Consider the following 25,459-nt stretch of genomic DNA (forward strand, 5'->3'; position numbering starts at 1 on the left):
ACACAGACACAGAAAGAGTCAGAGGGACAGACAAGGACAGACAGACAGGAACAGAGAGATGAGAAGCATCAATCATTAGTTTTTCATTGCTCATTGCAACACCTTAGTTGTTCACTGATCGCCCTCTCATATGTGCCTTGACCGCGGGCGTTCAGCAGACCGAGTAACCCCCTGCTCGAGCCAGCGACCCTGGGTCCAAGCTGGCGAGCTCCGCTCAAATCAGATGAGCCCACGCTCAAGCTGGCAACCTCGGGATCTTGAACCTGGGACCTCGGCATCCCAGTCCAACGCTCTATCCACTGTGCCACCGCCTGGTCAGGCCAAGGAAGCTTTTAAAGATATACTTAGATATAAAATTTACTGTTCTTGGTGTTGAATTCAGTGAGTTTCAACAAACTTGTACATGATCATGATGCTGACCTCTATACCAATGAAGACAGCACAGTTCCATCACCCTAAAAACTCCTTGTGCCCCTTTGTAATCAGTCCTTTCCCCACCTCCAGACATCAGCATCTACTGAGCTGGTGTCTGTGTTCCCGTAATTTTGCCTTTAAAATAACTTTAATGTTTTTCCCATTGATTTGAGAGAGAGAGAGAGAGATGAAGAAAGAAAGGGAAAGAGGGGCAAGGGGAGAGAGAAAGAAAGAGGAAGAAAAAGAAGCATCAACTTACTGTTCCACATAGTTGTGCACTCACTGGTTGCTTCTCATATGTGCCCCGACGGGATCAATTCAGCAACCTCAGTGTGCTAGGACAATGCTCTACCTACTGATCCACCCAACCAGGGTCTTAAGATAACTTTTAACCTAAAGAAAGGAATACAAAAATGACCGAACAAGTTAAAAAATGATAAATAATGTATTTTGTGGGCATGTAGGAGGGGAGTGAGTAAGTCTGCGGAGACCAGTTAAGTTGTGCCTATAGAGCAGGGGTCGGAAACCTATGGCTTGCAAGCCAGATGTGGCTCTTTTGATGGCTGCATCTGGCTCTTAGACAAATCTTTAATTAAAAAAATAATAACGTTAAAAATATAAAACATTCTCATGTATTACAATCCATTCATTTCCTACCGCTCATGTTCATGGTTGTGGGTGGCTGGAGCCAATCACAGCTGTCCTCTGGGACAACACCAAATTTTTATTGGATAATGCATAATGTACTCGGGTCGTTGTTTGGCTCTCATGGAATTACATTTTAAAATATGTGGTGTTCATGGCTCTCTCAGCCAAAAGGGTTCCCAACCCCTGCTATAGAGAACCAAGAAAAAAAGAAAACCTATAGCGAACTATTCTCCTAGAAGGAATACGAATCCTTTAAAATTCTGTTGCTTCCCAGATTGGTAGTGGATGCTTGTGAAAAGTGATTGCTTTTTCATATGGTTCTTTCCTAAAGAATTGTATATATGAACTTTTATTTCAGTGAACTTGGGCGGTTTGAAGGATCACATTAAGGAGATCCAGAGGTGCCGGCGTCTGATTCTTATTGCTTGTGGAACAAGTTATCATGCTGGTGTAGCAGTAAGTGGCTTCTTAAAATCTTAATTGTGTTATGTTGGGTATTAGAAGATACCTGCAGACAAGTAGTACCTCCAGTAGCACACTATGTAAAACTATCCTTTGTTAAAGTATGTTATCCTTTCATGTCACATGACAAAAATCAAGAAGGTTGGGGGGAGAAATTGTAATAAATGCTTGGAATTACTTATTCATGGAAGATCTCCTTTAGAAATGTCCTTAGGCCCTGGCCGGTTGGCTCAGCAATAGAGCGTCGGCCTGGCGTGCGGGGGACCCGGGTTCGATTCCCGGCCAGGGCACATAGGAGAAGCGCCCATTTGCTTCTCCACCCCCCACCCCCCTCCTTCCTCTCTGTCTCTCTCTTCCCCTCCCGCAGCCAAGGCTCCATTGGAGCAAAGATGGCCCGGGCGCTGGGGATGGCTCCTTGGCCTCTGCCCCAGGCGCTAGAGTGGCTCTGGTCGCGGCAGAGCGACGCCCCGGAGGGGCAGAGCATCGCCCCCTGGTGGGCAGAGCTTCGCCCCTGGTCGGCGTGCCGGGTGGATCCCGGTCGGGTGCATGCATGTGGGAGTCTGTCTGACTGTCTCTCCCCGTTTCCAGCTTCAGAAAAAAAAAGAAAAAAAAAAAGAAAAAAAAAAAGAAATGTTCTTAGATATACAGGTAGATTGCCTTCAACCGACTTGGTTTGTGAAAGGCAAAGAGAGGGCAGGTGTGTGCACCGTCTTGGCCTTGTGGTCTAGTGTGCATGCCTGCCTGCTTCTACAAGAGCAGTCGCTGGGTTTTGTTTTCCATTGCTCACTTGTTCCGGGCAGATGGCTGGTACCATGTGTGAACCTCAACAGGAGAGGTTCACTTGGCAAGCAGTTTGTGCAGAGGAAGAAAGTGTGGCTTTTGTCAGACTTTGTTCTTTAAATTGTTATTTTGGAAGCTGAAATTCTGTATTAAAGAAGTGTGTTGGTTGTCAGTGCAGAAGCATAGGAATATAAAGGTTGGTCTTTTAATCCAGTAAATGAGATCTGTGTGTAGTTTATGTGCTGCTGATGTAAATAAGTACAGAAGACCCGTACGTATTCAGTTGCTATTTTTAGGATGAGTCCCAAAGTTCATAACATAGTAATTTTTTATTTGCTGGGGCACAATTTTTTTTTTTTTTTTTTTTTTTTTTAGAGAAAGGAAGGGAGAGAGATGAGAAGCATCAACTCATAGTTGCATCACTTTAGTTCATTGATTGTTTCTTTTAAAAGCCTTGGCTGGGGTAGGGGCTCAAGCCAAACCAGTGTCCTCTTGCTCAAGCCAGCGACCTTGGGATCATTTTGATGATCTCATGCTCAAGCTGGCGACCTTGGGGTTTTGAACCTGGGATCTCAGTGTCCCGAGTAGACTCACCATCCACTGCACCACCACTGGTCAGACATAAATATATATGTGGGAGCCAGTCATTTAGTGGGTAGTACTAGCTGGTCACCCAGCCCTTGAATTTCAGCAGGCTTTACTCTTCTCTAAAGTTCCTCCTCAGCCCCTAGTAAATACATGGTCCTAAAAGGGAAGAGTTCTGAAAAGGTGATTGTTTTGAACATGGGGGGATAAAATAATGAATTAAAGGCATTTGTGTAAATTAAGGGATTGGTTAATTTAGTGGTGGTTTAAATCTATTACTGAATGAGCCCTTTATTCAGAAATTTAAAACATGATTAAATGTTGTATCTAATGCTAAGCTTGGATTTTGGGGCAAAAGTTATATGCTCTGTTAGACTTTTCAAATTATGACATTTGAGGAGATGTAAGATTTTTTGTTTTTGTGGATGCTGAGACTACTATAGTTAACAAACATTAGAAATCTCATGGTTTATCATACAAAATAGTGCCATTAATGCTATGTAGGTTTGTTCTTTTTTTGGTGGGGTCATGCATTTGCATAACTACTTTTTTGGTATATGCTGTGTATCCTGAACAATAGCAATCAACTAAAATCATTCTAAGTATAGCTTGCTTTTCAAAATGTTAATTGTCTCTGGGTTTTTCCAGCAATGTGTAATGGAATTTAACATTAAATTAGTCTCTTAGAATGAAAATATGTCATTATATGTCATTCTGTCTATTTCTAAAGAGTTGCTTCCTCTGGAAGAACAATTGGCACAGATATAGCTTGAGATTACTTTTTGAGGTATAGTATTTTAAAATATTTGGTAAATTGCCAAATTTGTATCTTTTCTCTTTTAATTTTGAAGACTATAATTCCAGTGTGACATTAAATTGTAAATTAGGGTAGGAAAGTTTGAATTATGTTTGAGGGAAAACATTTAATATTTTAGTATTAGCTATTTATGTAAGATTAGTAAATGAAAAGACATCAGCAGAAAAGATTATTTAAAAATAGCAACATAGTTTATCTGTGAAGGCTTTCTATATAAGCTGTTATAACATTTTTAAAAAGTAACAAACCAAAGTTATAGAACAAAACTGTTCAGTTCACATTTGTGGCAAGAAAGTTAAAGGGATGTGTTGTTAGGAAACCTTTACCGTCCACAACTGCGAAGGAGGAGTGCAGAGATGGTGCAGAGAGGGCCGGCCTCTTGCCTAAGAAGCAGATGATCTATATACAGTTACTGTTGAAACAACGAAAAGTTTTTTTCTGTCGTTTTTAATATTCTGATGTTTAGAGTAAAAGAATTAAATTAAAATGGAAATTTAGTGAAATGAATGTTAAGGGGCTCTTTGAGCAGAAGCATACTACCTCCTTCTTTTCTGTCCATACTATAAAATTTGAGAGCACTGAGCTTTCTGAAACAAGATTTCTAAAATATATTGCCTTTCTTTTTTGAAAGGTACTATTTATGGATACATAGTATTTTTGAAGTATTTAATTTTTTACTGGGTATTTATGTATCTGTTATCTTATTTGAAATTTCTAAGTGACCAGATATTACATGAAATGTCATTTAAAGATAAGGAGTTGCAAAGTTAGAGAAAACACACAAGCTAATTCAGAATAGTGCTTTTTCTACTTCTCAAAATATTTTATATATGGGGTGCATTTGCTTGTAAGAATACATGCTTATAACTGTCTAAAAAGACTTGTACCAAAATTTTAACAGTGCTTATCTCCTGGGCGGTGGGATTTTGATTATTTTACTTTATATGCTTTAATCTTTATTGTTTATATTTTCTAACAATGTGCATGTTTCATTTTTATAATCAGAAAAAGTAAAAACTGTGTATCAAGTTCAAAGAAGGATGATGTATGGGAGTATTTGAAGTAAGATTGTTTGACCAGATTGTTTTTTCTTTACAGACACGTCAAGTTCTTGAAGAGCTGACTGAGTTGCCTGTTATGGTGGAGCTAGCCAGTGATTTCCTGGATAGAAACACGCCAGTTTTTCGAGATGATGTTTGCTTTTTTATTAGTCAGTCAGGTATGCTCATTTTAAAGATTGAAGGAAAGAAAAGTCATTCTTTCTAACAATTATTTTGGCAAAAATCAATATTTAAGATAAAATGGTATTGCAGATAACTTGACAAATAGAGATTTATTTTGATATTATCTAATTCTTAAAGAATTAGTAAAATTAACACATTTTATACACAAAAGACCAAATTTTTAAAGACAAAGAAGGAAAGGAGATCTTAAAAAGTGAGATTCTAGGCCCTGGCCGGTTGGCTCAGTGGTAGAGCGTCGGCCTGGCGTGCAGGGAGTCCTGGGTTCGATTCCCGACCAGGGCACACAGGAGAAGCGCCCATCTGCTTCTCCACCCCTCCCCCTCTCCTTCCTCTCTGTCTCTCTCTTCCCCTCCTGCAGCCAAGGCTCCACTGGAGCAAAGTTTGCCCGGGCGCTGAGGATGGCTCTGTGGCCTCTGCCTCAGGTGCTAGAATGGCTCTGGTCACAGCAGAGTGACGCCCCAGATGGGCAGAGCATCGCCCCCTGGTGGGCATGCCGGGTGGATCCTGGTCGGGCGCCTGCGGGAGTCTGTCTGACTGCCTCCCCGTTTCCAGCTTCGGAAAAATACACACACACACACACACAAAGTGAGATTCTAAAAATAAGATCCTATTATTCAAGTTTTGATAATTTATTATTTTAAATGCATGCTTTAAATTTCATTGAAAACAAATGATTTTGTTGAAAGTGTAGTCAATTTTTTGTTTTCTCATCTAAGAAACTGCATATATTAACTCTAGGTGTTACTTTTGTCTTTGTTTATGCACAGGTGAGACAGCAGACACCCTGATGGCTCTTCGGTATTGTAAGGAGAGAGGAGCTTTGACTGTGGGGATCACAAACACTGTTGGCAGTTCCATATCAAGGGAGACAGACTGCGGAGTTCACATTAATGCTGGGCCTGAGATTGGCGTGGCCAGCACAAAGGTATTCTTGACTTAGTTCTTTGTGATTATTTAATCATAGTATTGGTGAAACAGGCTAATCTGTATCTTGTATTTTATTTGTTAACATTTATAGAATTCATAGTCTACTAATTATTGTAAGACTTAAGGGTCAATAATAGATAAAGTACTTGTTGTTTTCTTCCTCACTCCCCATTTTAAGAATTTAAAAGGGACTCATATATATAACATACATTCGTTTTGGAAAGGTATCTGCTGGCTATACCCATTCATCACTATAGTCCTCCTTCTCTTATTATGTCTACTAAAGAATTAGAAAACTAACAAATTAGAAATATTTGGTTTAATTCTAATAATTTTTGATGTTTTAATTTACATATTTATAGTTTTAATAAATATGCCAAAATATGCATTCTACCTTTGAAAATTTGTAAAGAGGAAGATACCTTTGGTATAGAGTTTGGCAACTAAAATATAAAAATAAGGCCCTGGCTGGCTGGCTCAGTGGTAGAGTCAGTGGTGTGTGGAAGTCCTGGGTTTGATTCCTGGCCAGGGCACACAGGAGAAACGCCCATCTGCTTCTCCACCCTTCCCCCTCTCCGTCCTCTCTCTCTTTCTCTTCCCCTTCCTCAGCCAAGGCTCCATTGGAGTGAAGTTGGTCTGGGTGCTGAGGATGGCTCCATGGCCTCTGCCTCAGGTGCTAGAATGGCTCCAGATGTAACAGAGCAACTCCCTAGATGGGCAGAGCATCTCCCCCTAGTGGGCATGCCAGGCGGATCCTGGTTGGGCGCATGCAGGAGTCTGTCTCTCTGTCTCCCTGCTTCTCAATTCAGAAAAATACAAAAAATAAAAAATAAAAAATAAAAATGAGCCTGACCAGGTGGTGGCACAGTGGATAGAGTGTCAGACTAGGACGTGGAGGACCCAGGTTTGAAATTCCGAGGTCACCAGCTTGAGTGCAGGCTCATCCGGCTTGAGCATGGGATCATAGACATGACCCCGTGGTTGCTGGCTTGAGCCCAAAGGTCGCTGGCTTGAAGTCCAAGGTCTCTGGCTAGAGCCCAAGGTCGCTGGCTCGAGCAAGGGGTCACTCGCTCTGCTGTAGCCCCACAGTCATGGCACATTGAGAAAGCAATCTGAACAACTAAGGAGCTACAATGAAGAATTGATGCTTCCCATTTCTCTCCCTTCCTGTCTGTCTGTCCCTTTTTGTCCCTCTCTCTGATTCTCACTGTCTCTGTCAAAAAAAAAAAAAAAGAGTAATCTATAACTATATATTTCTCTTTAGATACTACACCTGTGGAGATTTAAAAGCATCTTTATTTTTTTTAGGCCTGGTGAGACTGCTTAAATTGTGATATGCATAAATATAGTAATAAAAATAGGAATCTTAGTAAGTGTATAGATGCAAAGATATTCTTTCTCCACAAATGTATTACTCTTTATGATTAAAAAATTTCAGTTGTCTATTTTTCTGCTTAAGTTTAATATTTCTTGCTGATTGATAAGATGCTTAGGTATTGGTGAACTTGATTCTAATTACAGGCATGTGGAAAATGATGTTAAGATGTACATAACCACACTTGAATATTTTTCTCCTTTTGAAGAACCTCAGGGAGAACTGTTTTTGGAAAATTTGTGATTCTTATGTAAAAACTCTGATGAAGTTTTTGTTTTTTGGTTACTTTGATGCTGCCAACACTATAATTTACAGAAAGCTGAAACCTGACTTTGCTCCCTGTGGTAATTAAAACACATAAGGTGTTTATGCTTGGGTTTCCAGTCTGTGCCTGAATAAATAACCAACTGACCTAACAGGAGCTGTGGACTTTTGGAACAGTGTCCAAAGAGACAACTTTGATTGGGGATTGGAATCCCAGGGCCCTTTATTCACAACACATTGTGAAGTAAGGGCTTCAGCATGGTGTTTGTGCATCCATCAGCTGAACGGATGCTACTGACTTACCTTTTTATTAAATCTTTCTGGAACTGTATTGCTGGGGGAAACAACACTTTTGATTTCTAAATCTATAGTTTGTGAAAACTTTAATTTTGCTCAACATTTTATTATGATAATTTTCAAACATATAGCAGAGTTAAAAGAATTTTACATTAACATCCATATACCCATCATCTGGCTTTTACTATTAACCTTTTTCCTGTAGTTTTATGGAGGTATAGTTTCATACCACAAATAACACTCACCAATTTTTAAGTGTATAGTTTTAGTAAATTTGACTCTGTAACTATATTGCTCACAAAAATTAGGGGATATTTTATCGCTTCATATTCATTTTTGAAATATCCCCTAATTTTTGTGAGCAGTATATCATCACAGTTTTGGAAGACTTGCTCACTTGAAAAAGTTCCTTTTTGCCCTGTTATAGTCAATCCTCACTTCTACCTCTCAACCTCAGGCAACTGCTATTGTCTTCTCTTATTACATCATCTTCTAAAAATTTTTTATAAATGAAATTATATAATACATGCCTTTTATGTCTGGCTTTTTCCATTTAACATGAAGTTTTTGAGATTATTTGTTTCTTATTTGTATCAGTAGTTCTTTTTTTGTAAGTCATTTTTAAAAGAAATCTTTTTATTTTGAAATCACTAGCTTTATAGAAAGTTGTAAAGATAGTACAGAGAATTCCATGTACTCCTCACCTAGTTTCCCCCAATTGTTAACATCTTTCATAAGAAAATAAGTGTCTTTTTACAGTACATACTTTAATTCCTTAAAAAACTGACTCCCTTAAAAATTTTAGCAAGTATAGTACGTAATTTAGTCTTACTTTGATTTTTCTTGGATTCTAAAGTAATTATTTTTCTTTAGCAGCCTTAGACAATCTTCAAAATTTTTGGTATGTTTAGTCATAGACCATTTCAGAATGGCAAATCTAAATTTATATGTTAATGGGTGATCAAAGGAGTTCATCATTAATCCTGATCTTTGGTCTCTATAATTGAATTAGCACAATAATTCTATAATTTTGATTACGAATTCCCAACTGTCCTGAAAATGTGTCAGGGTTTGATATTATTAACTTTCTCATAATGTCAGACCATACAATTTGATACATCTGTAGGAATTGATGGATATAAATGTGCAGGTTCGTCAATTTTTGTGTTATTGCAGGTGTTAAAATTTCACTACGGTACTGACTTTTGTTGATTTTTAAAAATAAACCAATATAACTTTATTTTTGGCTGAATAAAAAGTAAAACCAAGTTTAAAAGTTGAGTCAACATTTTTTCTGGTAAATTCTTTCAAACCTCAGTAAATTCAAAATGTGAGGTGTAACTTATTTCTCTCATTATTGGTTTCTTGGTATTTATTGATGAAATGAAAAACATGAAATTGACATTAAGCTGTGGTAGGAGTGCAGTGGAAAAATGTGTGCATTAAAGTTACTCTATTTAATATTTGTACTTGAAAATCAGTGTTGATGTTTCAAGTCCAAGCAAAGAAACATTACTCTGTAGAATAGCATTTTTAGTAAGGTCTAGGGAAACTGGAATACTCATTATCGGATCAGTTTCAATAGGAAACAGTTGAGGTATCCCATGGGTCCAAGATACTGGTTATCTCTCTCTGTCATGATAGTATATTTTATAATTAATCAGTTTATTGAGAAGTAAACTTCAGTAGGCAGAGGTAGACTGGGAGGGACTGGAATTTAGAATACAGATATGCTCATTAGACTGAAGGCAAGGGAATGTAAGTCCACTTCAGTGCTATGGGGAAAAAAATTCCAGTGTGCTGGTGGAGCAGATGGGGGCCCAGGGACAGGCAGCTGTCAGTGGAGGAATGTCTGAGCAGCTGATAGCTGGAGGCCCAGTAAGAAAACAGGGGATCTCATTTAACTATTGGGAAGGTAAGGAGCATTAGCAGACTATGATTTTATTATACAGGAGGCTCATTGTCCACATTATGACATAAAAATATTCACCAATGAAGTGATTCCTTATTCAGAGAATCATAACAGTCAGCATATAATCCACAAAACAACCCCACAAATATATTTCCTAAAGGTAAAGTTATACATAACACTGTAGCTGACCACACTGTAGTAATCCTAGTGATTTAAAAATAAGCATGTGAATAGAAACCTCAAATTCAGAAACAGGAAAACATTCCCCTAAATAACTGTTAAGTAAAAAAAACATCAGAAGTACTAGTAAAAATATGGGTAAAAATTTAGAGTGTGTGGCCAAATTGATAGAGATAAATTCATAACATTGAAATGCTTTATCTTTAAAAAAAGTGAATTAAGGGCCCTGACTGGTTGGCTCAGTCGTAGAGCGTCCTCCGTGGTAAAGTGTCCACCAGTGCACCAAGATTGTGGGTTTGATCCCCAGTCAGGGCATGCATGAGAAGCAGTCAGTGAGTGCGCAACTGAATGGAACGAGTTGATGCTTCTTGCTCTCTCTCCCTCTCTGCTCCCTACCACTGCTGTATCCCCCCAATCCGTAAATCAATGGGGAAAAATGAATTAAGTATGTAACTCAAAAAGTTAGAAAAAGGAAATTCAATAAAGCAAAGTGGTCAAATAATAGAGAAAAATGAATGAATAAACTGCAAAACAGAAAGCTTCAGGACTTTCATCTCAGAGGGTCTTAACTGTTCTCCTGGAACCTTCCTAGGAGTTTATCTGTATTATTGTGAAGTAAAAAAAAAAAAAAAAGGCCTTAGAATTTTTCTCAACATGATATTTTACTGTGACTACAAATGAGTTAGGATTGGCTCTTTGTAAGCATATTTGCTGTTCGAGTTGTAGAAGTTCTATCGAGTTGAATAGGAAACTGTGAAAGGAGGAAACACAATTTTCCTTAGTTACAACTGATATGATTGACTACCTGTAGAGCTCAATAATATCAAGTAAAAGACTTCTTAGAATGAATAAGAATTCAAGAATTGTACGCCTGAAACCTGTATAATCTTATTAATCAGTATTATCTCAATGAATTCAATTTTAAAAATTAAATAATAATAAAAAGAAATTGGGTTTATAAAAACATGAATTCATATAAGGCGATTTATATGAAATATACAAAAATACTTTCTCTATAAATTGACAGTGGCTACTTAGAAAAGGTATAGATGTGTGTGTTTTCAGGAGGATTCCATTTTCAAGTTATAAAAAATACTTCAAAATAATTTTACCAAGAAATGTGTAAAGTGCTCCATAAATATTTGTTGAATAGATTATAACTATGTAAGTATGTACTTTTAAATTTCTAACATAAATTGATGGAATACCATATTTCTGGATAGGAAGATTGTTTTGTAAAGAAATGACAGATCTGTGAGACAGTCCTGCAACATAACTCTCATACATCAAAGCACTTATACCGTAGGAAATGTCACAATCAGTAGTGAAAGAGTGTGGCGAAGTAGGGAAAATTGGGTATTTCTAAAAATAGAAGAACAAAAGTTAACACCTTGCACTAAAATTAATTTCAGATGGACTAAAAAGGGTATAAGAAAACATCAAATAAAAACAGGTAATGAAAACAAAATTTAAAAAGTTTAATAATACTTAACTGACATTAGGATTGAAGGACTGTCTAAACTTAAAAGTACTACATAAAAGTTAAAAAAAATAAAACTTCTCTATCAGTAAACATCATTATGAAAGGTTAAACCAAAGTGGGAAAAAAATTATTTAAATGTATCAAGCCCTGTCCTGCTGGCTCAGTGGATAGAGCGTCAGCCCAGCGTATGGATGTCCCGGGTTTGATTTCTGGTCAGGGCATACAGAAGGACCATCTGCTTCTCTCCCTCTTCACCTCCTACAGCCAGTGGCTCAACTGGTTTGAGCATTGTCCCTAGGGCACTGAAGATAGCTCCTTGTCCCAGCTTCAGCCACAGGCACTAAAAATAGTTTGGTTTATTTGAGCATTGGCCCCAGGCAGGGGTGCTGGGTAGATCCCAGTCAGGGCACATGCAGGAACCTGTCTCACTGTTTCCCTCCTCTCACATTGAAAAAAAAAAACAAAAAAAGTGAATTAAAAAAATAGATAAAAGGATAGCCCAGCATCTACATTTTTTATATAAACACAACCAGTTTTGGTTACAAAATGCACTAATGGAGTTGAATTTCACTATATTTCTTCTCCAAATACTGGTTATTTTGTTCTTCAGGTAACAAGAAGTTGAGGCACCATTGCCAATTTAAATGGAAAGAACATTACTACATGACATCTACATGACTTAGAATCTATAAAATGTCTTTCTATACTATTTCATCTGATTTAAGTGGAATACAATTATTATTGTTTCACTTTCTTTGGTCACCTGGAGAAAAAGAGTATAAGCCTGAATGCTAGTTCAGGGTTCTCCCCTTAACAGACTTTTCAGTAAGAGGCCATACTTTTTAAATTAAACTCTGTGGAACTGCAAACTATCTATCTACTTACCAGGAGCTAGAGAGATAAGGGTTACTAAAACACAAATCCTGATCTCAAAAAGAATCTTAAAAGAAAAGCAATGTATTAGTAAAGACCTTCTTACAATCAACTTAAACAAAAAAGCCTAAGTTGATTAATAAGTGAGGAACAATGAAGTTAATTCTTACAAGAGAAAACAAATGACTAACAAGCATGAATAAAAGTCTTAATTTTTTAGATTCAAGATATGTATGATAAAGTAGTAAAGAGTCTACTGTCCCTCAGTCAATGGTAAAAATTTGTTAAAAAGATAATTCTCAATATTACAACACATGACAAAACAGTCATATCTTATATTCATATACAGCGTATGGGAATAAAAATGTCTTGACAGCATAACTGCAAGTTTTAAAATATTCACAGGTGTGTAGTTTAGGAAAATCTTCTTTTGAACTAAATAAGTCTTTTAATTAAAGCTTTCAGCAATAAAGTTTGTTTTTAGCTTCTATGTCAGACATTATGCTGAATAAGGTATACTTGTCTCATTTAATCATGATTATCTTGTAGGTATGGTGTACCTTTAATAGATGGGCCATCTGAGGCCTACAGAGCTGGAAAAACTGCCAAGGGTATTACACACCAGTAAAAAAGAAAGCATTGTGTCTTGGCAAAGTATTTATGTTAAGAATACAAGCAAGTTATAAAATTATACCTACTAATAATTAACTTTCTAAGAAATACAAAAAAGATATTAGGGATTAGAAGGCAGTAGTCACAAATGTTATTAATAGCATGTTAGTAATGTAATTATTTCTGTAATAAGATTGAGAATTATTCTTTTGTTTACTTTTATACAGTTGAACTTTAAAATAATTTTTAGTGAAACAAAAAAAAAATGGTGGTAGTGAGAAACAGGCAATAGACAAAGGTGAAAGTCAAAAATCAATTTTTAAAAAATCCAACAAAACCCTTGTAAATATGTCGAGGAGAGTCCTTCAAACTCTTGCTTTTGATTTACATCAAAACTTAGGCGGTTCACATATGTAGATTTTCTACTCGCTTCCTGTGGCATCTTTCTCTTTTCAAGTGTATTAGGGATTTCATAAGCATGCAATGCATTATAAAGAACTTTTATTTTGTGTCTTGAAATAAAATTTAAGTCATTTGTTCAAGTTCAGAAAAGCAGAATAGTGATAGATTTCACTATTTTGCTCACTGGTTTTGCTCACTGTTATGAATACTGTTTATTAAAAAATGGACAGCATGTGCTTATAAAACCAATGGGAATTTGTTTTCATCTTTTTTTTTAAATGAAAAATACCAAGTTTTTAAAATGCAACTGCTTTTTTTTGTGGTGCTTCAGGCTTACACCAGCCAGTTTGTATCCCTTGTGATGTTTGCCCTTATGATGTGTGATGACAGGATCTCCATGCAGGAGAGACGCAAAGAGATCATGCTTGGATTGAAGCGGCTACCTGGTACGAAGATCTTCTAATACTACACTTGGTGGTCTGAAGGAGTCAGTGATGGGTGAAATTCTCTTCTTGTCCTTGAAGCTGTTTCTTGTAGCTGTTGAGTCAACAAATTTTGTTCTACTTTTGCACCTGTGTATTTAAAAATCCCTCACTGATCTTACAAAGGAAGAGAAACACTGGTCTCTGTGGTTGCTACCAATGTATTGTTATTATATTGGTTCTGTTTATTGTTCTTTTTTCATAGATGTTGCTAATGTTACTTTTTAACAGATTTGATTAAAGAAGTACTGAGTATGGATGATGAAATTCAGAAACTTGCAACAGAACTTTATCATCAGAAGTCTGTCTTGATAATGGGACGTGGCTATCATTATGCTACTTGTCTTGAAGGGGCCCTAGTAAGTCTTCTCACTTATAATTTGTTGACTTATGGACTTGGCACAGTCATACTTTTAGATTGAATGAAGTAGGTAAAACTTTTATAAGTGCCTTATATTTTAAAATAGATTGATTTATTTACCTTGAGAAGTGACAGTTGATACTAATTCAAAAGTGAAAATCAGGAAGAGTACATTTTAGAATGATAATTTGGGTTTAGCAAGTAACTTGGGTTAATTTGTTGTCCAGTTATGAATAAAATAAAGATTAAGTTCTCTAGGTGTGAGATTTAATTCAGGTCAAACATTAACCATGTAGGAGAACAGTTACAAAGAAATACTAGTAATTTCCAGATATTATAAAATTTTGAAAAATAAAAATCTTGAAAAAGTCCTTATGGAGTTTTAAAACTTTCAGTCACTTACTGATTTATAGAAATAATGATCTGTTAGTCTGTTAGCTATATTTACAGATCAGTGGTCCTTTAATACTGTTGGATAAATAGACAATGACTTCAGGCATCAGATGTTTTGAGTATAAGAATGGCTTTTTGAAAAACAGATGGAAGACTAATCTAGTTCTTTCCTATTAGAAAATCAAAGAAATCACTTACATGCATTCAGAAGGCATCCTTGCTGGTGAACTGAAGCACGGCCCCCTGGCTCTGGTGGATAAGCTGATGCCTGTCATTATGATCATCATGAGAGATCACACTTATGCCAAGTGTCAGAATGCTCTTCAGCAGGTGGTTGCTAGGCAGGTAAGTTGGAGCTGTTATGAGGATACCATGGGGGTCTAAGAGTTGGGCCACTAAGCTTATCTGAATTTTATGACATTTAAAATGATAGACCAGTGCCCAATCAATATACTGCTCACAAAAATTAGGGGATATTTCAAAATAAATAACAAGTGATAAAAAAAAGAAGCATTTGTTTCTTTCTTTTTTCTTTTTTGTCTATTTCTTTTGTTCTTTTTTTTTTTTTGTATTTTTTTGAAGCTGGAAACGGGGAGAGACAGACAGACTCCTGCATGTGCCCGACTGAGATCCACCCAGCACGCCCACCAGGGGGTGACGCTCTGCTCACCAGGGGGCGTCGCTCTGCTGCGACCAGAGCCACTCTAGAGCCTGGGGCAGAGGCCAAGGAGTCATTCGCAGCGCCTGGGCCATCCTTGCTCCAGTGGAGCCTCGCTGCAGGAGGGGAAGAGAGAGACAGAGAGGAAGGAGAGGGGGAGGGGTGGAGAAGCAGATGGGCGCTTCTCCTGTGTGCCCTGGCCAGGAATCGAACCCGGGACCCCTGCACGCCAGGTCGACGCTCTACCACTGAGCCAACCAGCCAGGGCCTTTTTTGTCTTTTTCTGAAGTGAGAAGTGGGGGTGCAGAGAGACAGACTCTCGCAAGCACCCCACCGGGATCCACCCGGCATGCCCACTTGGGGGTGATGCTCTGCCCATCTAGGGCATTGCTCCATTGCAGCAGGGCCATTCTAGCACTTGAGGCAGAGGACACAGAGCCATCCTCAGTGCCTGGGGCAACTTTGCTCCAATGGAGCCTTGGCTGTGGGACAGGAAGAGAGAGAGAGACAGAGAGGAAGGAGAGGGGGGAGGGTGGAGAAGCAGATGGGCACTTCTTCTGTGTGCCCTGGCTGGAAATTGAATCCAGGACTTCAACAGACTGGGCCGATGCTCTACCACTGAGCCAACCGGCCAGGGCCTGATTTTTTTTATTAATCAAGAACATCAGCCTGACCAGGCAGTGGCGCAGTGGACTGCGATGCCGAGGACCCAGGTTTGAGACCCCAAGGTCGCCAGCTTGAGTGTGGGCTTATCTGGTTTGAGCAAAAAGCTCACCAGCTTGGACCCAGGTTGCTGGCTCGAGCAAGGGGTTATTTGGTCTGCTGAAGGCCCGCGGTCAAGGCACATATGAGAAAGCAATCTGAACAACTAAGGTGTCGCAGTGCGCAACGAAAAACTAATGATTGATGCTTCTCATCTCTTTGTTCCTGTCTGTCCCTCTCTATCCCTCTCTCTCTCTCTCTCTGTTTCTGTAAAAAACAAACAAACAAAACAAAACAAACAAAAAAAGAACTTTAGAAAAGCAAATGACAAGTCAAAGAAAGTTGTTTGATTATGCAAATGAGATGCAAAACCAACTTTTATTTCATTGGTGAAAATGCACTGTACACGTTCCCTGATCCTCTAATTTTTGTGAGTAGTATAGTTAGCTAACAAAACATTTAGGTTTACATGTGAGGAATTGAAGATTCTCTAGAGTTTTGACAGGACCCAGCTCATAGATCTCATGATAGGCAGAACTAAGACCAAAACTGAGGTCTTGGTCTCCCAGTCCTGTCCTCTTCAATTAGTTTATCCTCCTCCCTTTTAATTTAATATTCTTAAATAAATATTTCAGGAGGATCTAAGTTTTACACTAAACTACAGGTGCTGTGCTTCACTGAGTTTTCTGTAGATCATTTGGCTTTATAAATTCCCAAAGATATCAATCCTGCTTGCAACATGGTTGTTACGAACTTGGGCTTTGAAGGCAGGCGGACCTGGATTCAAGTACAGATAGTCTCTGACTTACAATGCTTTCAGTTAAGATTTTTCACCTTACTGATGGTGTGAAAGCTTTATGCATAATAAATTACATGAGATATTCAACACTTTGTTATAAAATAGGCTTTGTCCTAGATGATTTTGCTCAACTTAAGGCTGATATGAGTGTTCTGAGCATGTTAAAGGCAGGCTAAGCTAGGATATGATGTTTGAGAGGTTAGCTGTATTAAATGCATTTTTGGCTTATATATTCGACTTACTATGGGTTTGTAAGTTGTGGAGCATCTGTACTGAGCCTGGTGTTTCTTAGTTGTGTGAGTTTAAATAAATTACTCCCATAAAGCTTCCATTTCCTCAACTGTTAGTGACATCAATCTGACTTACATGGTTTGTGAGTTTAAGTTAAGTCTGTGTCACTGAGGCCACAGCAAATTATTGAGTGTACCATATGCACATTCACGTGCTTTAGCTCTGCCTTTGCTTACCAGTGACTCTGTGTGGCTTTCTTGACCAGGGACGCCCCGTGGTGATTTGTGATAAGGAAGATACCGAGACCATTAAGAACACAAAAAGAACAATTAAGGTGCCCCACTCCGTGGACTGCTTGCAGGGCATTCTCAGCGTGATCCCCTTACAGTTGCTGGCTTTCCACCTTGCTGTGCTGAGAGGCTATGATGTAAGTGAAGGACCACTGAAGGAATATTGGGCTGGCTTTTTACCCAAGTACATTTTGATCGTTTTCCTTCTAAATATTTAGCAATAGCATTTGAGAAATCCATCAGATAGATATCTGTCACCTGTTTTTTGCATGGCCCAATTTGTCGGTTACATTGTAGCATTTTCTCAATCATAGAACTTCAAGGAATCTTGGAGATTACCACCATCAGAGATGAACTTCTTGGAGAATCTCTGCCTGCTTTTTTCCTGTGTTTTCTAATAGGGTTGCTATTGGCAATTCTTTGTTTGGGACTATCTTACTCACTGTAGGACTTTTACAGTCCTTGGTCCTCCAGTCATGTGACAACATGTGAGAACATCCTGCTTTTTTACACATTTTTGCTGCCACCTCTATAGAAGACCACAGGAACTCTGTGTGTTGAACTGGCTCCTTTAGAATTCTTTTTCCTGATTTCAAGTCTTTTCTTTTAATTGAGTTTTATTGGGGTGACACAGGTTAGCATAATTATACAGGTTTTAGATGCCCAATTCTGTAACAGATCTCTGTACACTGTATTGTGTGTTCACCCCCAAGTCAAGTCTTCATCCATCATCATTCATCTCCCTCATACCCTCCTTCACTCTCCCACATCTCATTTCAGGTGTTTTAAAGATACATTATGTGACTATATTTGCTGATCTGATTCTTTGTAGTCTATAATAAACATCGTTAATGGTCATATTTTCTGTTTTTACAAACAAAAATAATTTGCTTACAGAACCCCCCCTCCAAAAAAAAAAATCTGTATAATCTCTTTAATCTTGTTCTTTTTTTTTTTTTAGGTTGATTTCCCCCGGAATCTTGCCAAATCTGTAACAGTAGAATAAGGAGCATCTGAAACTCTGGGCAATGAAGCAAACAAGACACCTTTTGTATTTAAAACCTTGATTTAAAATATCACTCCTCTAAGCCTTTTTTAGTAAATCCTTATTTATGTATCAGTTATAATTATTTCACTCAATTTGTGATTTTTGTGAAATTACCTCATATTTCTCCACTAATTTGTGGGGGAGTTTGAAAAACGGAATCTATATTCAAATCAGCATCAGAAACAGAGTTAGCTCTCCTTTCCTTCAGAGGACGATGTTGGATTTCTAGAGCCTCTACTTCAGTCTGAGAGCATTGTGTGTTTTAAAAGTAATTGGCATTTGTTTTACCATGTTTTTATTACCTCAGACCAGCAGAAGGGTAGTGCATTTATTGGAAGATCTAAAGCCAGTGGCATTTCACTTGGACATTTAATTAAGGTTTTTCTAAGTTATGTAGAAAGAAAAGATGCTATGATTTGTTTTGAAATTTGTGTACTTAAAAACAAATTTTTTCTTGGTGGAATTTCTACCTAAGTTTGGTTAACCTTAGTCTCAAATTTGTTGTCTGTTATTACCTGTATAATAGGTCAGGGTAGTTTAGGAAGCTAAATGGTACAGTAGTGCATTGGTATTCTCCGAAAATATTTGTACAGTTTCATAGCACAAACTTTAAATTTGAGCTGCTTTGGATAACTGACAATATGGTTTTAAAGATGAAATACATACATATTGGATATCTGACTCTGTTTTTTTCATCTCCTAAAGGTGGTTTTTATTTCCTTGTATTTGTAGTTTTGTTCTTTAAAATCAATGACTGCTGAATGACTTTTTATCTTGTCCTTTGAAATCACAGAGTAGTCATCAGATGTCTCAAATTAAATCAATATTGATATGTTCAGAATTCTTTTCAAATTTGTCCCAAAGAATTCCCTGCAGTTAACTCCCATCACTGCCTTGTATAAAGTTAGAATCTTCATGCAAGTTTGGTAGCTTTCTCCAATTGTTTGGAAGATTTGCAAGTCTTTTGACTAATTATTTGACCCTATGTGGTGGACAAGGCTTAGAAAAACTATATGCTTTACATGGAAATTAATGAAGAATTGCATCACATTAAGTACAGGCATACCTTGGACATTGCAGGTTTGGTCCCAGACCGCTGTAATAAAGCAGTATTGCAACTGAACGAGTCGTGGTCATTTTGCTGGTGGAGAGTCTCACTGTCAGTTTGTGAAAAACGCAACATCTGTAAAGCACAATCACGTGCAGCACAATGAAACGAGGGTGCCTGTATTACTTCCTAGGTGTTTTCTCTATGTTTTCTGTGTTCTTGCCCTGGAATTCATTTAGGAATAAGGAAAATATAAATAAAGTGATACTGAGGTGCCGTTAGCTGGTTAGTGTCAGAAATGGAAATTAATAATTTAGATTAAAATATTTAGAGTAGACTATGAGTTTGGTAATCAGAAAGTTGTAATTTCTTCATGGGACTTTTTGGGCCAAATCTTGGAGCTTATACAATAGTGTATCTATGTTTTGATCAAGTCTTCTTTGAATTACAAACACTAAAAGGATATGCTATAATTAGACAAACCACTAATAAGTGTACAGGCCCAGTTAAAACCACGTAATGCAAGATAAGAAATATATTATTTTCAATAAAGATATTTTACAAAAGTCCTATATAAGGTATTTTCTTGTAGTACATTTAAAGTTTCAATTCACTCATACATCACATAGAATTCCTTATCCCAGGCCGTGAGCACTTTCTAGTTGGGGGTCATGTGTAGCATTTAACACGGGGCACATTCAGCTTTTCAGTCTTTCTGACCACCTATGCCATAAGAATAAATGGTAAGAGAAATTAATGTTAACCATTTTGTGTTTGTTATAACTATGTCAGCAGCCTGTTAGGGCCTGCCACTGTGCTAGGAACTGGAACGTGCCTCCTGTTTGAAGTGAGGCCCATATGTCCCACGTGGACCCATCACTAGTGAAGACTGGAGCACTGAACAGGATGGGGTGAAAGTGGACAAATGGAGTTGAGCTGGGTTGTTGAATGTTGTGAATGGGTTTGTTCCGTTAAATTATGGTCCAGGTTTTGGGGTGTATCATGTCCATAAGAGGTGAAATGCATTTTGTAGTGTAAGCTGTTGTCACAGGCTGTGTATGGATGCCTGTATCTGTGGTACTTTAAGGAACAGCACTCATTAAATGCAAAGGTGAAAACAAGCATCAGTGCTACTCACAGGGAGCTGACAGGTGGCAGTTAGGTAAGGGAGCTAATACAGGGTTCCTTCAGGTCTTGAGCAAGCTGTTTCTGAGATAGTATTGTCTTAGACTTTTGAGTACAGGTCCCTTGGCCTGAATTAATTACGCAGATGGGAGGAAAACAAACACTAATGTTAACTATGGTATGATACAACTCAAGTGATTTTTCTAAAAAGCACTGTCATTGAAAAGTGTTTATTGAAAAACAATTCATAGCTCACATTGAATTTGTGAAGGCCAAAGAAATTGAAGGGAAGGGAAAAATAATTTTAGTCTTACAGCCACGTATTTTGTAGATTTTATATCAGAATACCAGATAGAGTGTTTTACCTTTGAAAGCATATTTCAGATTGCTTACTTTGATTTTAGTGTTTGAGTCAAGTTTAGAAGTTTTAATCCTTAAATCAGTTTTCTCCCACAATATTTAAAGATTGTTACTGTATCAATATTTCCTTAGCTCGATTAATTTAACCACACATTTTTAGATCTGTGACATGACAACCAATAATAGGACTGGTAATTTTAGCTTCGAGCCAATAATATCCAGGGTTAAAATAAAAAATGTAGTTAATTAGCAAGATGGTAAAGTTATATTAACTTGTAGGTCTATATAATAGGCTGATATCAGTGTTAGGGAATTTACCATAAGTAATGGCTAGTGAGCCTGACCTGTCTGTGGTGGCGCGGTGGATAAAGTATCAACCGGAAATGCCGAGGTTGCTGGTTTGAAACCCTGGGCTTACCTGGACAAGGCAGATATGGGAGTTGATGCTTTCTGCTCCTCGCCCCTTCTCTCTTTCTCCTGTCTCCTCTCTCAAAATCTTTTAAAAAAATAATGGCTAGTGAGAACACTTTAGGAAATTCTCAAATTACCTTTCTTACAATACTAGTTTTCAGAACAAATACAGAAATGATCCTATTAGCTTTTTAAATGTTTTGTAATTGAAATTTTTTTTTTTTGCTTAACTAAAACTTGGTATTTGCTTATATTTCTCATGAGCTGGAAATTATAGAATCATTCTTGTTTTGCTGCAGTTTTCTGCTCTTTAAAATGAACATTTAGTTGATTGAGACAATTGGTCATTTCTTGCTTATGTGAGCCTAGTTAGTTCAGTGATTCTAATTCTGAACTGTGAATAAATTACCCAAACTTGCTAAGAATTTCATTTTGAAGTAATTTGCCGATATCCGAAATACATACATGCTTGTAGTTGTGTCAAAAGACTGTATTGTGCTAAGAATGTAGCCAATGTTTAGTTGTAGGTAAACATTTCTGATGTAGAAGTTTATTTGTTATTGTTGCTTTTAAAAAGAAATTATTTTATTTACTATAATCAAAAGCTATATGTTTGTGCTTCAACTTCCCAGTTGTTTTAGAAAGGATAGAACAAAGACTCTGATGTCTACTGCATACATGTACTTTCTCAAGTCTTTAAATTCTTTTTGTAATAATGTGTTGCTTCTAGCATATTTCCAGGATACACAGTGATCAATAACTTTAAGTTAATTTATAGTTGCAAAAGAAGGCTATTTAAGGTGGGTGAGTAGCAAGAGAGCATGAGCAGTTGACTGTTGAACAACACTGGTCTGAATTTAATGGGTCCACTTATATGCAGATTTGTTTCAATAAATACTAGAAATGTATTTTCCTTATGTTTGTCTTCACATTTCCTTTTCTCTAGTTTACTTTATTGTAAGACTACAATATATAATACATATACAAAACACAAAATTTGTTTTAACTCTGTTTACTGGTAAGGCTTCTGCTCAACAATAGTCTCTATTAGGTAAATTTGGGGGGGGGGGAGTCAGAAGTTATATGTGGAGTTTTGACTGGGTGAGGGTGTTGCACTCCTAACTCACGTTGTTTGAGAGTCAACTGTATTTCAAATGTAAAGTTTGTAGAGTTGACAATTTGTTAATTACAGAACAAAGATTTCTTTCACAGGATCCCTTTATAAACAGCGAGCTAGAACCTCTGTCCTCAGTGCTCACAGCACTCGCTGTGTGCAGCAGGAGAGCAGGGTGGTTGGAATGAATAGATGTGCTGTTCCGCCTGCCCAGGAGCTGAGCCCCATCTCTTGTCTCCCTTCCACTCTGTTGCTCGGCAGCAAAGCCTGGAGCAGCCACACCAGCAGGGATCATGTTTTCCACAGGCCACATTTTTTATGTAAAATTCAGTTTTACTCAAAGTGAATAATTTTCTTTAAATTCTCCTCAATTGGTTATCAGTAAACTGAGTGTTTATTAAAGGCCAAGAAACAGTTTTCCTAAGAGTGAAGAGGCCACTTTTCATTGGAGTGACATTTAGGGAAAAACAATTCTTTCATTTTTGGGGTGAGGGAAAGGTCCTTATTAAGTTTCTGTCATTAATGTGAAGGTAAATAATTCTCCCTCACTTTAAAAAATGATGTAGGAGCTTTATTCGTTTAACAAGCACCCTGGAACTATAATCTTGTAGCAATATACAGAGAAGTTGCCAGGTTATAGGTCATTTAACCCCTTCCCAAGAAATATATATGTAATGAGATAAATTCATTATTTCTTTTGGTTAGCATGTATACAATAGATTATTTCCAAGATTGAAAAGGCATATTTGGTAAACTTCATATTAACCTGATTCAATGATTCAAATTTCAAGGTTCACTTAATATATTTTCTCATCAAGGATGCTGTTATGTGGCCCTATGTTCCTTTTTATATTTCAAGAGGTTTTTAAATAGAAGTATGGATGTGTAGTGGAAAATGTGGAATAAAAAATGGAGCTTGTAAACAATGGGCGAGGAGAGATGCTCTATGGACAGTTATAGTTATTTCCTTTCATCAGTCTGCCTGTCTGTATGCTTATATAAAATTAAAAAGACTTTATACCTGTTAGGATGAAAGCAATTGGCATGTTTTCATATATTTTTAACTTCTGCAGTATAATTAGAGATTTAGAAGCATCCAACAATTCAAAAATCAGAGCCACCAAATCAGGTAAATCATGAGTTCACAGACACTGCACGTCCTGGGGAGCTTGAGGATATCTGTCACTCAGAATGTTTTGAAATGGAGATAAATATGGGAGGATCTTAGAAGAAAAATCGCCAGAATTATGCAAAGTGTGTGATACAAGTTAGTACTCACTGAGAACGGTAGGTCCTAAAGGTACAGATATCTAAAGGGCCAATAAATAATCCCTTATTTCTTAAGTAATACATCCATAACGTGAAATTCAAAGATTTATGTCCATTAATTTTAGGTTGTCATACAACATCCAGTCTGCGAATGTATCAGGATTACTACGGATTGTTTCTGCCAACAGCCCTTTTCAGGTGACACTTTGTCCTCATTAGGAAAAGCCAGTATGGCAGCAGTCATGGATGTTTTACTTGGGCAAAGTTTAATGTAGGATGGGAAGTGTCTGAAACAATAAAGGCTTTTAGTTTCTGGGTAGGCAATATTGCATTAAGTTAATGCCTTTCAAACCCTCATACACTGTTGGTGGGAATGTAAAGTAGTACAACCATTATGGAAGAAAGTATGGTGGTTCCTCAAAAAACTGAAAATAGAACTACCTTATGACCCAGCAATCCCTCTACTGGATATATACCCCAAAAACTCAGAAACATTGATACGTAAAGACACATGCAGCCCCATGTTCATTGCAGCATTGTTCACATTGGCCAGGACATGGAAACAACCAAAAAGCCTGTCAATAGACGACTGGATAAAGAAGATGTGGCACATATACACTATGGAATACTACTCAGCCATAAGAAATGATGACATCGGATCATTTACAGCAAAATGGTGGGATCTTGATAACATTATATGAAGTGAAAGAGGAAAAACAGAAAAAAACAGGAACTGCATTATTTCATATGTAGGTGGGACATAAAAGTGAGACTAAGAGACATTGATAAGAGTGTGGTGGTTACGAGGGGGAGGGGCACAAAGAAAACTAGATAAAAGGTGACAGAGGACAATCTGACTGGGTGATGGGTATGCAACATAATTGAACGACAAGATAACCTGGACATGTTATCTTTGAATATATGTATCCTGATTTATTGATGTCACCCCATTAAAAAAATAAAATTATTTAAAAAAAAAAGTTAATGCCTTTCTGTTAGACTTGAATGTATCTAACCAGTTTGATCTATGGGGCTTATAGGGGTTTTTGTTGTTGTTTTACTATTTATTTTGTATGTAGAGGTGTTTTGAAATGTTGAGCATATTTTCTTTGAATTTTATCTCTTGCTTTCTTAATTTTATATTTATTCTTTTTAAACTGGTTATTGAATTTACTTTTACTGCTGCTATGTGGAGACCTAGGAACTGTCAGAAATCTTTGTAGGATTTCTCTTTTATGTTTTTGTTTATAAACTTGGACTGTGTGTAGTTACTAAAGTTCAAAGTTTCTTTTTGTTTGAAAGAAAATTAATTTTGAAACTGCTTCATATGTGTAGTCTTATTTTTCATGCTTTAATTGAAGTGGGAAGATACTCTGGTCTCTGAATGCAAAAACCTTTACTGCCATATTAGAAACATAAGCGCTTAGAGTTGTTTTCTCAGCAGAGATGGATTTGTATAAGTTTGTTTGCAGATTCCTGGTTCTGCTGTGACATACACAGGAATGGGGGACAGTAACTGGAGGTCCCAGGACAGAAAAGCTAGCTAACTTGTTGACACATTGGTCTCCTCAACTTGATCTTCCCGAAGTGTGATGTTTCTAAGTTAATGGGTCTTAACTTTTTCTGGCTCAATATGCTGAAACCAATAAAAGGCAGTACTTGGAATGTTGACAGTCACGCTATCAGAAGAGAAGGCTGGTTTTTAATGTTATTTTCAAAATTAAAGAATGTGTTGTGGCTTGGCTTGTGCCCAAGTAGGATGCCTCGAAATGTGGATCATTATTTAAATGGATAATCCTTTCACAAAATGTAATTGCCAACTCTTATTTTTCTACCCTCACCTTGTGCTGTTCAGGCACACGGATCGAATGAGAAGGACCTGTGAATGAATGA

The 25,459-nt window shown here is 37.3% G+C and overlaps 1 protein-coding gene across 1 annotated transcript in view; it reads left to right on the top strand.

The window, feature by feature from the left end:
• GFPT1 (glutamine--fructose-6-phosphate transaminase 1) overlaps positions 1–19,362 on the top strand; it is a 70,972-nt gene extending 51,610 nt beyond the window's left edge. Inside the window, exons 12-19 of the mRNA XM_066378085.1 lie at positions 1,421–1,518; positions 4,805–4,925; positions 5,718–5,875; positions 13,607–13,721; positions 13,989–14,116; positions 14,689–14,856; positions 17,167–17,328; positions 18,153–19,362. Of these exons, the coding sequence (XP_066234182.1) occupies positions 1,421–1,518; positions 4,805–4,925; positions 5,718–5,875; positions 13,607–13,721; positions 13,989–14,116; positions 14,689–14,856; positions 17,167–17,328; positions 18,153–18,197 (995 nt within the window). The 3' untranslated portion in view covers positions 18,198–19,362. The remainder of the gene's footprint in view (positions 1–1,420; positions 1,519–4,804; positions 4,926–5,717; positions 5,876–13,606; positions 13,722–13,988; positions 14,117–14,688; positions 14,857–17,166; positions 17,329–18,152) is intronic.
• The last annotated feature ends 6,097 nt before the right edge of the window (positions 19,363–25,459 follow it).

Source organism: Saccopteryx leptura, chromosome 3, assembly GCF_036850995.1.
Source record: "Saccopteryx leptura isolate mSacLep1 chromosome 3, mSacLep1_pri_phased_curated, whole genome shotgun sequence".
In the NCBI taxonomy this organism is placed as follows: Eukaryota; Metazoa; Chordata; class Mammalia; order Chiroptera; family Emballonuridae; genus Saccopteryx; species Saccopteryx leptura.